The following is a 15,595-nucleotide window of genomic DNA, read 5'->3' on the forward strand; positions in this document are numbered from 1 at the left end:
AAAAATTCTGATTCAGAATGTGGATGTACCTACTAGAGAAGGTGCAAAACTTGGAGGAGAAAGTGAGGTCTGCAGACGCTGGAGATCAAAGCTGAAACTTTATTGCTGGAACAGCACAGCAGGTCAGGCAGCATCTAGGGAACAGAAGATTCGACGTTTCGGGCACATGCCCTTCTTCAGGAATGAGCAGAGAGTGTTCAGCAGGAGAAGATAAAAGGTAGGGAGGAGGGACTTGGAGGAGGGGCGTTGGAAATGTGATAGGTGGAAAGAGGTCAAGGTGAAGGTGATAGGTCGGAGTAGGGTGGAGGCGGAGAGGTCAAGAAGAAGACTGCAGGTCAGGAAGGCGGTGCCGGGCTGGAGGGATTCGGCTGAGACAAGGTGGGGGGAGGGGGGATGAAGAAACTGGTGAAGTCCAAGTTCATCCCCTGTGGTTGGAGGGTTCCCAGTCGGAAGATAAGACGCTCCTCCTCCGACCGTCGCGTTGTTGTGGTTTGGCGGTGGATGAGTCCAATGACCTGCATATCCTCGGTGGAGTGGGAGGGGGAGTTGAAATGCTGTGCTACAGGGTGATTGGGTTGGTTCGTCCGGGTGGCCCAGAGGTGCTCTCTGAATCGCTCCGCAAGTAGGCGGCCTGTCTCCCCAATATAGAGGAGGCCACACCGGCTGCAGCGGATGCAGTAGATAATGTGGGTGGAGGTGCAGGTGAATCTGTGGCGGATATGGAAGTTTCCTTTGGGGCCTTGGAGAGAGGTGAGGGGGGAGGTGTGGGCGCAAGTGTTGCACCTCCTGCGGTTGCAAGGGAAGGTGCCGGGAGTGGAGGTTGGGTTGGTGGGGGGTATGGATCTGACAAGGGAGTCGCGGAGGGAGTGGTCTCTACGGAAAGCTGATAAAGGAGGGGAGGGAAATATATCCTTGGTGGTGGGGTCCGTTTGGAGGTGGCGGAAGTGACGGCGGATGATGCGCTGTACATGGAGATTGGTGGGGTGGTAGGTGAGGACCAGTGGGGTTCTGTCCTGGTGGCGGTTGGAGGGGCGGGGCTCAAGGGCGGAGGAGCGGGAAGTGGAGGAGATGCGGTGGAGGGCATCGTCGATCACGTCGTGGGGGAAATTGCGGTCCTTGAAGAAGGAGGCCGTCTGTGTTGTGCGTATTTTGAACTGGTCCTCCTGGGAGCAGATGCGGCGGAGACGAAGGAATTGGGAGAATGGGATGGCGTTTTTACAGGGGGCGGGGTGGGAGGAGGTGTAGTCCAGGTAGCTGTGGGAGTCGGTCGGTTTGTAGTAGATGTCCGTGTTGATTCGGTCGTCTGAGATAGAAACAGAAAGGTCTAGGAAGGGGAGGGAGGAGTCCGAGACTGTCCAGGTGAATTTGAGGTCGGGGTGGAAGGTGTTAGTGTAGTGGATGAACTGTTCAACCTCCTCATGGGAGCACGAGGTAGCGCCGATACAGTCATCAATGTAGCAGAGGAAAAGATGGGGGGTGGGGCCAGTGTAGTTGCGGAAGATGGATTGTTCCACATACCCTACGAAGAGGCAGGCATAGCTGGGGCCCATGCGGGTGCCCATGGCTACTCCTTTTGTTTGGAGAAAGTGGGAGGATTGGAAAGAAAAGTTGTTCAGGGTGAGGACCAGTTCAGTCAGTCGAAGGAGGGTGTCGGTGGAAGGGTACTGGGTGGTACGGCGGGAAAGGAAGAAGCGGAGGGCTTTGAGTCCTTCGTGATGGGGGATGGAGGTGTACAGGGACTGGATGTCCATGGTGAAGATGAGGCGTTGGGGACCGGGGAAGCGGAAATCCTGGAGGAGGTGGAGAGCGTGGGTGGTGTCACGGACGTAGGTGGGGAGTTCTTGGACTAATGGGGACAGGACCGTGTCGAGGTAGGAGGAGATGAGTTCGGTGGGGCAGGAGCAGGCTGAGACGATGGGTCGTCCAGGGCAGTCAGGTTTGTGGATTTTGGGCAGGAGGTAGAAACGGGCGGTTCGGGGTTGTGGTACTATGAGGTTGGAGGCGGTGGATGGGAGGTCCCCTGAGGTGATGAGGTTATGGATGGTCTGGGAGATGATGGTTTGGTGGTGGGGGGTGGGGTCATGGTCAAGGGGGCAGTAGGAGGAGGTATCTGCGAGCTGGCGTTTGGCCTCAGCGGTGTAGAGGTCGGTGCGCCAAACTACTACTGCGCCTCCCTTGTCAGCTGGTTTGATGGTGAGGTTGGGGTTGGAACGGAGGGAGTGGAGGGCTGTGCGTTCCGAGGGTGAGAGGTTGGAGTGGGTGGGAGGGGTGTGGGAGTTCAGGTAGCGGTTAATATCGCGGCGGCAGTTTGCAATAAAGAGGTCGAGGGCAGGTAGGAGGCCAGCACGGGGTGTCCAGGTGGACGGGGTGTGTTGGAGGTGGGAGAAGGGGTCGTCAGAGGGTGGGTGAGGGTCTTGATTGAAAAAGAAGGCACGGAGGCGAAGGCGGCGGAAGAATCGTTCAATGTCACTCCGTGTATTGAATTCATTGACCCGAGAACGTGCAAAACTTGACCTACTCTTGGGAAATAAGGCAGGGCAGATGACTGAGGTGTCAGTGGGGGGGCACTTTGGGACCAGCGACCATAATTCTAAAAGATTTAAAATAGTGATGGAAAAGGATAGACCAGATCTAAAAGTTGAAGTTCTAAATTGGAGGAAGGCTGATTTTGACGGTATTAGGCAAGAACTTTCAAAAGCTGATTGGGGGCAGATGTTCGCAGGTAAAGGGACGACTGGAAAATGGGAAGCCTTCAAAATTGGGACAACGAGAGTCCAGACACAGTATATTCCTGTTAGGGTGAAAGGAAAGGCTGGTAGGTGTAGGGAATGCTGGACCACTAAAGAAATTGAGGGTTTGGTTAAGAAAAAGAAGGAAGCATATGTCAGGTATAGACAAGACAGATCAAACGAATCCATAGAAGAGTATAAAGGCAGTAGGAGTATATTAAAAGGGAAATCAGGAGGGCAAAAAGGGGACGTGAGATAGCTTTGGCAAATAGAGTTAAGAGAATCCAAACGGTTTTTTGACAAATACATTAAGGACAAAAGGGTAACTATGGAGAGAACAGGGCCCCTCAAAGATCAGCAAGGCGGTCTTTGTGTGGAGCTGCAGGAGATGTGGCAGATACTAAACAAGTATTTTGCATCAGTATTTACTGTGGAAATGCACATGGAAGATATAGAATGTAGGGAAATATCTTGAAACATCTTGAAAAATGTCCATATTACAGAGGAGGAAGTGCTGGATGCCTTGAAAACATAAAACTGGATAAATTTCAGGACCTGATCAGGTGTACCCTAGAACTCTGTGGGAAGCTAGGGAAGAGATTGCTGGATTAGTGGTGCTGGAAGAGCACAGCAGTTCAGGCACATCCGAGGAGCAGTAAAATCGACGTTTCGGCTGATATTCCTGATGAAGGGCTTTTGCTCGAAACGTCTATTTTACTGCTCCTTGGATGCTGCCTGAACTGCTGTGCTCTTCCAGCACTACTAATCCAGAATCTGGTTTCCAGCATCTGCAGTCATTGTTTTTACCTAAGTGATTGCTGGGCCCCTTGTTGAGATATTTGTATCATCGATAGTCACAGATGAGGTGCCAGAAGACTGGAGTTTGGCTAATGTGGTGCCACTGTTTAAGAAGGGTGGTAAGGACAAGCCAGGGAACTACAGACCAGTGAGCCTGATATCAGTGGTGGGCATGTTGTTGAAGGGAATCCTGAGGGACAGGATGTACATGTATTTTGAAAGACAAGGACTGATTAGGAAAAGTCAACATGACTTTATGCGTGGGAATTCATGTCTCACAAACTAGACTGAGTTTTTTGAAGAAGTAACAAACAGGATTGATGAGGGCAGAGTGGTGGATGTGATCTATATGCACTTCAGTAAGGAGTTTGAAAAGGTTCCCCATGGGAGACTGATTAGCAAAGGTAGAACTCATGGAATACAGGGAGAACTCGCCATTTGGATACAGAACTGGCTCAAAGGTAGACGACAGAGGGTGGTGGTGCAGGGTTGCTTTTTAGACTGGAGGCCTATAACCAGTGGAGTGCCACAAGAATCAGTGCTGGATCCTCTACTTTTCATCATTTATATAAGTGATTTGGATGCAAGCATAAGAGGTGTAGTTAGTAAGTTTGCAGATGACACCAAAATTGGAGGTGTTGTGGACAGCGAAGAAGGTTATCTCAGATTACAGCGGGACCTTGATCAGATGGGCCAATGGGCTGAGAAGTGGCAGATGGAGTTTAATTTAGATACATTTGAGGTGCTGCATTTTGGGAGAGCAAATCTTAGCAGGACTTATACACTTAATGGTAAGGTCCTAGGGAGTGTTGCTGAACAAAGAGACCTTGGAGTGCAGGTTCGTAGCTCCCTGAAACTGGAGTCACAGGTGGATATGATAGTGAAGAAGGCATTTCGTATGCTTTCCTTTACTGGTCAGAGTATTGAGTACAGGAGTTGGGTGGTCATGTTGCGGCTATACAGGACATTGGTTAGGCCACTTTTGGAATATTACATGCAATCCTGGTCTCCTTCCTATCAGAAGGATGTTCTGAAACTTGAAAAGATTCAGAAAAGATTTACAAGGATGTTGCCAGGGTTGGAGGTTTTGAGCTATGGACAGAAGTTGAATAGGCTGGGGCTGTTTTCCCGAAGTGTCGGAGGCTGAGAGGTGACCTTACAGAGGTTTATAAAATAATGAGGGGCATGGATAGGATAATTAGACAAAGACTCTTTCCTGGGGTGGGAGAGTCCAGAACTAGAGGGTAGAGGTTTAGGGTGAAAAGGCAAAGATATAAAAGAGACCTAAGGGGCAACTTTTTCACGCAGAGGATGGTATGTGTATGGAATGAGTTGCCAGAGGAAGTGGTGGAGGCTGATATAATTGCAACATATTGGATGAGTATATGAATAGGAAGGGTTTAGTGGGATATGGGCCAAGTGCTGGAAGGTGGGACTAGATTGGGTTGGGATATCTGGTCGGCATGGACAAGTTGGACTGAAGGGTCTGTTTCCATGCTGTACATCTCTATGACTCTATAAGTGGTGAATGTGGGTATAATTACAATGTTTAACAGACATTTGGATAAGTACATGAATAGGAAAGGTTTGGAGGAATACGGGCCAGGAGCAGGCAGGTGGGACTAGCTTAGTTTGGGATTATGTTCTAGTTGGACCGAAGGGTCTGCTTCCGTGCTGTATGGTTATTTGATTCTATGGCTGTCCCAGTAGAGTTGGTTTCAGATGATCATGTGATATGAGCTCATTCAAGGACGCTAATGTTAGTATGTCTGTCCTCCCAACTGATGCAAAGAATCTGTCTCATACTTCTCAAAGGTCTTGAAGTGGCATCTAAGGTTCAGAGCCATGTAGAAGAGTGGAAGGATTATATTGGGGTATAGGTAGACCCACAATGCTGTTAGGAAGGGATTTCCAGGATTTAGACTCAGCACCACTGAAGAAATGGTGATATATTTCCAAGTCAGAGTAGTGTATGGCTTAGAACGGAACTTGAAGGGGGTGGTGTTCCCATGTAGCTGCTGTCCTTGTCCTTCTAGATGGGAATAGTCACGGATTTGAAAGTGAGGATGGCAGTTGCTGGAGATTAGAGTCGAGAGTGTAGTGCTGGAAACACACAGCAGATCAGGCAGCATCTGAGGAAGAGGAAAATCAACTGGCCTGTCGCAAAGATGTTACTACAGTTGTTATGGGGGATTTCAACATGCAGGTAGACTGGGAGAATCAGGATGGTATTGGACCTCAAGAAAGAGACTTTGTGGAGTACCTCAGAGATGGATTCTTAGAACAGCTGATGCTGGAGCCGACCAGGGAGAAGGCAATTCTGGATCTGGTATTGTGCAATGAACCAGAATTGGTCAGGGACCTCGAAGTGAAGGAGCCATTGGGAAGTAGTGACCATAATACAATAAGCTTCAATCTGCAATTTGAGAGGGAGAGGGTACAATCGGAAGTGACAATATTTCTGTTGAATAAAGGGAACTATGGAGCTATGAGGGAGGAGCTGGCTAAAGTTCAATGGTGCAATACCTTAGCAGGGATGACAGTGGAGGAACAATGGCGGATATTTCTGTGTATAATGCAGAAGTTGCAGGATCAGTTCATTCCAAAAAGGAAGAAAGATCCTAGGAGGAGGCAGGGGTGGCTGACAAGGGAAGTTAAGAAACATATAAAGTTAAAAGAGAAAAAGTATAACATAGCAAAGATAAGTGGGAAAACGGAGGACTGGGAAGCTTTTAAAGAACAACAGAGGATTACTAAGAAGGAAATACACAGAGAAAAAATGAGGTACGAAGGTAAACTGGCCAATAATATAAAGGAGGATAGTAAAAGCTTTTTTAGGTATGTGAAAGGCAAAAAAATGGTTAAGACTAAAATTGGGCCTTGAAGACAGAAACAGGGGAATATATTACAGAGAACAAAGAAATGGCAGAAGAATTGAATTGGTACTTCAGATCTGTGTTCACTGGGGAAGACACAAGCAATCTCCCTGAGGTAACAGTGGCTGAAGGACCTGAACTGAAGGGAATTTATATTTGCCAGGAATTGGTGTTGGAGAGACTGTTAGATCTGAAGGTTGATAAGTCCCCGGGGCCTGATGGTCTACATCCCAGGGTACTGAAGGAGGTGTCTCGAGAAATCATGGATGCAGTGGTGATTATTTTGCAGAGTTCGATAGGTTCGGGATCAGTTCCTTCGGATTGGAGGGTGGCTAATGTTGTACCACTTTTTAAGAAAGGTGGGAGAGAGAAAACAGGAAATTATAGACCAGTTAGTCTGACCTCAGTGGTGGGAAAGATGCTGGAGTCTATTATAAAGGATGAAATTACGACACATCTGGATACTAGTAACAGGATAGGTCAGAGTCAGCATGGATTTATGAAGGGGAAATCATGCTTGACAAATCTTCTGGAATTTTTTGAGGATGTAACTCTGAAGATGGACGAGGGAGATCCAGTAGATGTAGTGTACCTGGACTTTCAGAAAGCTTTTGATAAACTCCCACATAGTAGGCTAGTGAGCAAAATTAGGGTGCATGGTATTGGGGGCAAAGTACTAACTTGGATTGAAAGCTGGGTGGCTGATAGGAAACAAAGAGTAGTGATAAACGGCTCCATTTCGGAATGGCAGTGACTAGTGGGGTACCGCAGGGATCAGTACTGCGACCGCAGCCTTTTACAATATATGTTAATGATATAGAAGATGGTATTAGCAATAACATTAGCAAATTTGCTGATGATAATAAGCTGGGTGGCAGGGTGAAATGTGAGGAGGATGTTAGGAGATTACAGGGTGACCTGGACAAGTTAGGTGAGTGGTCAGATGCATGGCAGATGCAGTTTAATGTGGATAAATGTATGGTTATCCACTTTGGTAGCAAGAACAGGAAGGCAGATTACTATCTAAATGGAATCAATTTAGGTAAAGGGGCAGTACAAAGAGATCTGGGTGTTCTTGTACACCAGTCAATGAAGGTAAGCATGCAGGTACAGCAGGTAGTGAAGAAGGCTAATAGCATGCTGGCCTTCATAACAAGAGGGATTGAGTATAGAAGCAAAGAGGTTCTTCTGCAGCTGTACAGGGCCCTGGTGAGACCACACCTGGAGTACTGTGTGCAGTTCTGGTCTCCAAATTTGAGGAAAGACATTTTGGCTATTCAGGGAGTGCAGCGTAGGTTCACGAGGTCAATTCCTGGAATGGCGGGATTACCTTACACTGAAAGACTGGAGCGACTGGGCTTGTATACCCTTGAGTTTAGAAGACTGAGAGGGGATTTGATTGAGACATATAAGATTATTAAAGGATTGGACGCTCTGCCGGCAGGAAACATGTTTCCGCTGATGGGTGAGTGCCGAACCAGAGGACACAGCTTAAAAATACGGGGTAGACCATTTAGGACAGAGATGAGGAGAAACTTCTTCACCCAGAGAGTGGTGGCTGTGTGGAATGCTCTGCCCCAGAGGGCAGTGGAGGTCCAGTCTCTGGATTCATTTAAGAAAGAGTTGGATAGAGCTCTCAAGGATAGTGGAGTCAAGGGTTATGGAGATAAGACAGGAACAGGATACTGATTAAGGATGATCAGCCATGATCATATTGAATGGTGGTGCAGGCTCGAAGGGCAGAATGGCCTACTCCTGCACCTATTGTCTATTGTCTAAAAGCCCTTCCCAGATGCTGCATGACCTGCTGTGCTGTTTAAGGAACCTTGGTGAATTTATGCATTGTCTCTTGAACATGGTACACACTGCTGCTACTGAGTGTCGGTGGTGGAGGGAGTGGATGTTTATGGATGAGGTACCAATAAAGCAGGATGCTTTGTCCTGGATGGTGTCAAGCTTCTTGAGTATTGGAGCTGCACCCGTCCAGGCAAATGGGCAGTACTCCATCACACTCCTGGCTTGTGCCTTGTAGATAATGGATGGGATTTGAGGGAGTGAGGAGATGAGTTGCATGCTGCAGGATTCCCAGCTTCTGAATTGCTCTAGTACCCCCTAGGGTCTGAAGTACATGTGACTCCAGGCCCACAGCAATGTGGTTAACAGTGAACTGCCCTCTGAAATGGCCTCGCAAGTCACTCAGTTCAAGGGTAGTTAGGGATAGGGTGACCAAAGTGGCCATGCCTGTGACATCCACATCCTGTCTGAGTTTCCAAAGTTTGGAAACTTTGAGAGGAATAAGCACCCACTTTCATATCTCCCTGTTTATCCTCTGAGGTATAGATGACCTTTGATTGGGTTCCTGTGGGTATGTGAGTAACAGCTGAGACTGATCTGTGCCCAGATGGTTCAGCTACAAATAGGACAGGATACCACAGGCGAGTGACTTTCAGACGTGTTGCTGGCTTGGGACTTCCCCTCCTTGTGTTTTCTGTCTGTCGCATATATACATTTGCGTCAAAGGCAGTCGCACCTTTTTTAACTTAGCTTCACCAGGTGCAGCGATCCTGGACAAGATTCTCCTGGGGCTCGGGGTTGATGTCAAGGCTATTAACTTGCATTTGCATAGTGCCCTTCACTTACAAAACATCCCAAGACACTGGTCAGGTTGCTGCCAGACAAAACACAGAGCCATTTGCAGGGCTTCATGAGCAGCAGACTGAAAGCTTGGTCCTATCAGTGGATTTGAGGAAGCGTTTTAAAAGAGGAGATGCCAGTGGAGGTCTGGGAGGTTTACGGAGGATTGGAGCTTACGGCTCAGGTAGTTGAAAACATTGGAGGTGACTTTCACAGTGCATAGTCACTCCTAGCCTCATCTTTCTTCCCAGCTCTTCCTCACATTTTCCATCAGTGCTATGTATTTTCTCTGCAGTTTTTCCAGAGCCTGGACCTGTTATTTTTCATTGGTCAACCAGAAGGTGTTGGGCTTTTTCTCAGTCGGACTCACAATCAGTGCAAAAGTTATAATCCATTTTAGTCGATAGAGAATCGCTGAACTCTCACCTGCAGGTATACCTGGCAGGATCTACAATGCTGGGAGTTGAAAGTGTAGAGCTGGAAAAGCACATCAGGTCAGGCAGCATCCAAGGAGCAGGAAAATCGACATTTTGGGCACCAGCCCTTCATCAGGAATGGGTCTGCAGTGTCCCATTGGGGGGAAATTCCCTATAGATTTCATGAGGCAGACACCATCATGGATGTTTACTTATAGGGAAGGTGTGATTGAGGGACAACCATTTTGAACAACTTTCTAAGATCCTGCAGAGCATCAACTGTGTGTGTCCAGTCAATCCTTTCAGCTGGGAAAGGGCTAGTAGATACTGACAGTATGTAAGGACAATGGCTGGGAGAAATGAAGCATGTGAGTGGCCTGGTGGCTCGGGGTTAGCTTTGCTGCCCTACAACGCCAGGGACCGGGTTCAATTCCAGCCTTGGGTGACTGTCTATGTGGAGTTTGTACATTCTCCCCGTGACTGTGTGGGTTTTCTCCGTGTGCTCTGGTTTCCTCCCACAATCCAAAGATGTGCAGGCCAAGTGAATTGGCAATACTAAATTGTCTATAGTGTTAGGTACATGAGGTAGGGTAAATATAGGGTAGGGAAATGGGTCTGGGTGGGTTAATCTTCAGAGGATCGGTGGGGACTTGTTGGGCCAAATGGCCTGTTTCCATACTGGAAGGAATCTAATCAAAAAAATGTCTTCCACAAAGCAGGGTGATGGTGGTATAGTGGTGAGCATAGCTGCCTTCCAAGCAGTTGACCCGGGTTCAATTCCTGGCCATCGCAGTCTTGTGGTTTTGCAGGGCGGCACGGTGGCAAAGTGGTTAGCACTGCTGCCTCACAGCGCCAGAGACCCGGTTTCAATTTCCGCTTCAGGCAACTGTCTGTGTGGAGTTTGAACATTCTCCCTGTGTCTGCGTGGGTTTCCTCCGGGTGCTCCGGTTTCCTCCCACAGTCCAAAAATGTGCAGCTTAGGTGAATTGGCTGTGCTAAATTGCCCGTAGCGTTAGGTGAAGGGGTAAATGTAGGGGAATGGGTCTGGGTGGGTTGCTTTTCGGAGGATCGGTGTGGACTTATTGGGCCAAAGGGCCTGTTTCCACACTGTAAGTAATCTAATCTAAAAAATATAAATCACCCTGCTGTGTTTACATCTCTGTTGCAGGCCACCAAGGAGCTTGATATCAAGGGGAACAACATCAACACCATTCCAACTGGAGCTTTTCTTCCAATTCCCTACCTCACCCACTTAAATTTACAGAAATGCAAGATTCACCATCTTGCAGAAGGTGCCTTCCGGGGACTTGGTCAGCTGATCTCCCTGAATTTAGGCTTCAATAGCATTGAGTTCATTTACCAGGAGACCTTTGACGGCCTGATGTCCCTTCAACAACTCATCATTAACAATAACAGGATTGAGGAGATTAGGCCCGGTGCTTTTGGCCAGCTGGGCTTCCTAAACCTCTTAAATCTGGAAGGGAATCGCCTGGTCTATTTGCCCCCTTTGGTCTTTCAGGGTCTCCAGCAAATTAAACACCTTCGCTTGTCAAACAACATGCTCAACAATATTGCAGATGAGGCCTTTGCTGGGCTCTGGACACTGAAGAGATTAAGTCTGGATGACAATGAGCTTCAGTACTTGCCAACAGAAGCCTTGTCCAGGCTCAAAAATGTGGCCAGAGTGGATCTCGGCCAGAACCCTATGACCTACCTTGGCGACGAGTCTGTCCGGATGGCTTCATTGAAGCACCTGACTTTGGACAACATGTCCCTTCAGGAGGTATCTCACACAGCGTTTATCCACAGCCCCGGGCTGGTGGTGATTGACCTTCGTTACAACCAACTGCAAGTCATGCAACCCCTGGAGGGGCTCGAGGCCTTGAGAACCATCAACCTGACAGGAAATCCAATCCAGTGCAACTGTTTGATGAGTCCTTTCAGGGAATGGATTTCCAACCGCACCAAGCTGAGGGCGGAGGTGTTCTGTGGAGCGCCAGGAGTATTCCGTGATGAGCGGCTGGATTCACTGCGGACAATTGACCTGAAATGTATCAGCCGGCCTTCCGATCATGAAGATGAAGAGGAGCTCAATCCCCAGAGAGAGCCGGAGAAAAATAACCAAGACAAGCTCCCGTGCCCAGAACACTGTGACTGCAAACATGACCTAAAACATTCCAGCTGTGAGGGCAAGGGTCTCCGCAAGATCCCGAAGGGTTTCCCTGTAGATGCCCTTCTTCTCGATATGCGCCATAATGACTTCTACACAGTGCCCAGAGGCTCGTTCTCAGATTTGAAATCTTTGGTTTCACTTCACATGCAGAACTGCGGAATTCATGACCTCCATGACGGTGCCTTCCGTGGCTTAAAGAAGCTTATTTACCTCTACCTGTCTGGTAATGAGATATCGAGTCTCCAGCCAACTATCTTTGAGGGGTTACCAGACCTGACTTATTTGTACTTAGACTACAACAAGTTAACATCAGTTCCCAAGGGAGCATTCAAGCTGCTACCCAACCTGTTTGCCCTCCATCTGGAATACAATCCCATTCCCCAACTGACAGATGAAAACATGGAAGGAGCTGACTTTCTGAGATGGCTCTACCTGACGGGCAACAACCTCACCTCCATTTCTCCCACGGCTCTGCAGCCCATCATGGGGCTCCAGAAGCTGTCTCTAGATGAGAATAAACTGACAGCAGTTCCCACCATTGCTCTTATGGGGGCACCAAATCTGGATGAATTGAAACTAGCCAACAATCCAATTAAACAGATAGGTGACTCCGCCTTCCTGCCAGTGGCAGGTTCTCTACAACACTTATGGCTGAATGATATGGGATTGGAGACGGTAAGATCCAGCTATGAGATACATTTCTAATGCTGATTTCCGTTCTTTTCGAGTCGGCTACAAAATTTCCTAAACTTGTTCCATGATGTCTTTGTGATTAACCGTACCTGATCATTGTTCTGAGTATACACCTATACAGTCCCTAAGATCTGGAATTCCCTCATGAACCTGTCCCAACTCTCTCTTCTCCTTCAAGTTGCTTCTCTGTCCTGAGCTAATTTTTGACGTGGTATCAAATTTTGTTTGCTCACCATATTGTGAACAGCTTTTGATCTTTTCCCCATGACAAAGACAATTTATGAATTCAATTTGTTGTTTTGAGTCCCTAAGACCAGGAATATACCAGCCTTTACACAGCTAGCACTTTAGAGGCGTTTAACAGACATAGAAACCCAGTAGTGCTTGGGAATAAAGGTATTGGAGCTCCTTGTTGAAGTATACAAGACGCGTCAGATCAGTAATGTCATTGGCAAGTTTTACTGGCTGTTAACATAAGAAATAGGAGCAGGAGTAGGCTTTTCAGCCCATGGAGTCTGTTCTGCCATTCATGCTTAATCTAATAATCCTCAACTCCATTTCCCTATAACCCTTGATTACTTTACTGATTAATTTACCTGATTAAAAATCTGTCTATCTCAGCCTTGAGTCTCCTTAATGACCCAGACTCAACAGCCCACTCTGTAAAGAATTCCACGGATTCAATAGCCTCAATTCCTCCTCATCTCTATTTTAAATGGGTGAGTGCTTACTTTAAGATTATGCCTTTTGTTTCTGGAGTCTACCACAAAGGGAAACAACCTCTGTATTGACCCTGTCGAGCCCTCTAATAGCTGGTCCAATCCAGTTTCTGGTCAGTGGGAACCAGCCTCATATTGATAGTGGGGGATTTAGCAATGGAAATGCCATTGAATATCCAGGAGAGATGATCTCCCTTCTTGGAGATGGTTGAAGCCTGACACCTGTATGAATGGACAATAAATGCTAGCAATGCCTGCACTGCCAGGAAGAATAAAGGTTGTTCTTGTTCTTGTAATATTCGCTTTGTTGGTTTCTCAATACAGATCTTTGATGGAGCCTTTGATGGATTGCATTCAGGGCTAGAAAGCCTTTACCTGGAGAATAATAAGCTGAGCAACATTCCTGATCTGAAGAAGTTCACAAGCCTTCATACCATCAATCTATCGAACAATCCTTGGAACTGTGATTGCCCACTCCTCCACCTCCGCAGGTAAACACCTCTTAACAGGAATTGCAGGACAAACTCAGCAGGTCTGACAGCATCTCTGGAGAGAAATCAGAGTTAATGTTTCGGGTCGAGTGACCCTTCCTCACAACTCTGGATGCTGCCTGACTTGTTGAGTTTTTCAAGCAATTTTTGATTTTGATTTCCAGCATCCGCAGTTCTTTTGGTTTTAACAGGATCAGTATGAAGCTTGTGATTACCAATTGTGGGTTGTATCACTAAATGCTGTCAAGGCATTCAGATTCCAGCCAAGATTTAAGCAACTTCTAAATTAGGCCATGCTCTCCATTGAAACATCAAACTGGCCTGAAATAATTTTTGTTGATACCACCAGTAGCCCCCTTTCTGCATAAACTGAGGGGTTTTTTCCAGCTGATTAAAGGATTTGAAGGGTTGACTGAGAGAATGTTTTTCCCATTGTGGGAGAGAAGTAAACATGAGGCCTTAAAAGAGACACCCGAACCGTCGACTTCTCCACCTGCTGATGCTGCCTGGCTTGCTGTGTTCTTCCAGCCTCCTGCTTGTCTGCTTTAATCTGAAAGCAGGCCATTCAGGGATGAAGGCAAGAAATATTTTTTCACACAAAAGATGGTGGTTAATGTGAAATCCACTTTCCCTCACAAAGGTGTGGCGCCTAGGGGCCCAAACACTGGTGAATAAGAGTTTCATTAGGTGAGGGGATTGAAGGCAATGGAGCAAAGTTGAGGCTATGAAGTTAAAATAAAGATCATCCACAATGCAATTGAAAGAGGGAGAGAAATTGTCTCTTAGTCTGGTCACTCTTCAGATGGAGATAAATCCAGATGGAAGAGTGATGAGTGGCTCTTTGACTATAGGGGCATCACAGTCGAGGCAAGCCTTCTCCTTGTGTGCCAGTGGGGATGTTGGGAGGCAGTCAGGAGCTGATGTCAGCCTCATTGGGGATGAGGCACCAGGAGTGTCAACCAAGGAGCAATTGAGGCCCAGAGGAAAGGGAGGACAGTAGGTGCTCTAAGACATGGAGAAGGGAACTGATTCATCCCAAGCATTGGTTTATGGGCCTTTCACCTCTGTCTGTTGAGCTTGGAGCCAGAGCAGGCTGGGAGGAATGACAGTGTCTGCTTTCTGTGAGTTATTAAGGCCCTGGAGAAAAGGGCTGGGGGCTTTTTCCAAATTGAATTCTGGTGGATGATATTAGAGAAGGTAATTTGTCCTAATGTGAATTGAGTTGGCAGTCTCACTGAGAGAGATCATATCAATAATGGGTTCAGGAGGTTAAGTCTCCTGCTGATAGAGCTCTGAGCCTAATCTGTCATGATATCTTGAGAAATGTCCTTCATATTTGTAGTGGAAATTTTGCTCAATATTCTTTATTTGGTCATCACAACTCAACAGGAAAAGTAAAATGTAATTTGGTGAGTTCTACAGTGGGTTTTGGCCAAGTTGGACTCATAGACCAACTAGGTGCCATCTTGGTTGGGCTGAATTTATTTCATTTCTGGAAGAACTCAGCAGGTCTGGCTGCATCTGTGGAGAGAAAGTAGAGTTAATGTTTCAGAAGAATCATTGGATCCAAAGTGTTATCTCTGATTTCTCTCCGCAGATGCTGCCAGACCTCCAGAGCTCTTCCAACAATTTCTGATTTTGTTTCTGATTTCCAGCATCCGCAGTTCTTTTGATTTGAATTTACTCCATCTCATTTATGACAGTTGCTGATAGATGTTGTTCTTGCAAACATACACTGGTGTAGAATGGGCAGCTGGCTGAGGTTACCTATGGAATGGACCCCCCCCCCCCTTCCCCCCCATCCAGGGTCAGCTCTTTACTAAAGAAGACTGCTTTTTCTAAAACAAAATAGCACTTCTCAAAGAAGTAGCCAAAGAGAAGCGAGCATGTGAGTTTCAGAGTCTCTCATGGTTGACTTTTGACCTTTGGGCTAACACCATGAAACAAGTCAGGTTACGTTCCCTTTAAACTATATCCAGATGAAGTCATGTTCACCTACCACTCTTGCCTTTGCCAATCTCTGTGGTTCCCCCAGGTTCAGTTCAAAGAATTTCAAACAGGAAATT

The 15,595-nt window shown here is 47.1% G+C and overlaps 1 protein-coding gene and 1 non-coding gene across 2 annotated transcripts in view; both read left to right on the top strand.

Moving 5' to 3' along the window:
- chadlb (chondroadherin-like b) overlaps window positions 1–15,595 on the top strand; it is a 37,211-nt gene that overhangs the window by 18,643 nt on the left and 2,973 nt on the right. The window contains exons 3-4 of the mRNA XM_043679901.2: window positions 10,622–12,301; window positions 13,363–13,529. Coding sequence (XP_043535836.1) covers window positions 10,622–12,301; window positions 13,363–13,529 — 1,847 coding nt within the window. The remainder of the gene's footprint in view (window positions 1–10,621; window positions 12,302–13,362; window positions 13,530–15,595) is intronic.
- trnag-ucc (transfer RNA glycine (anticodon UCC)) lies at window positions 10,174–10,245 on the top strand. Its single transcript has one exon. It is a non-coding gene; the product is annotated as a tRNA-Gly (tRNA).

The sequence above is a fragment of the Chiloscyllium plagiosum genome, unplaced genomic scaffold, assembly GCF_037043375.1.
Source record: "Chiloscyllium plagiosum isolate Xiang-an unplaced genomic scaffold, Cpla_swu_hap1 HiC_scaffold_33, whole genome shotgun sequence".
Classification (NCBI taxonomy): Eukaryota; Metazoa; Chordata; class Chondrichthyes; order Orectolobiformes; family Hemiscylliidae; genus Chiloscyllium; species Chiloscyllium plagiosum.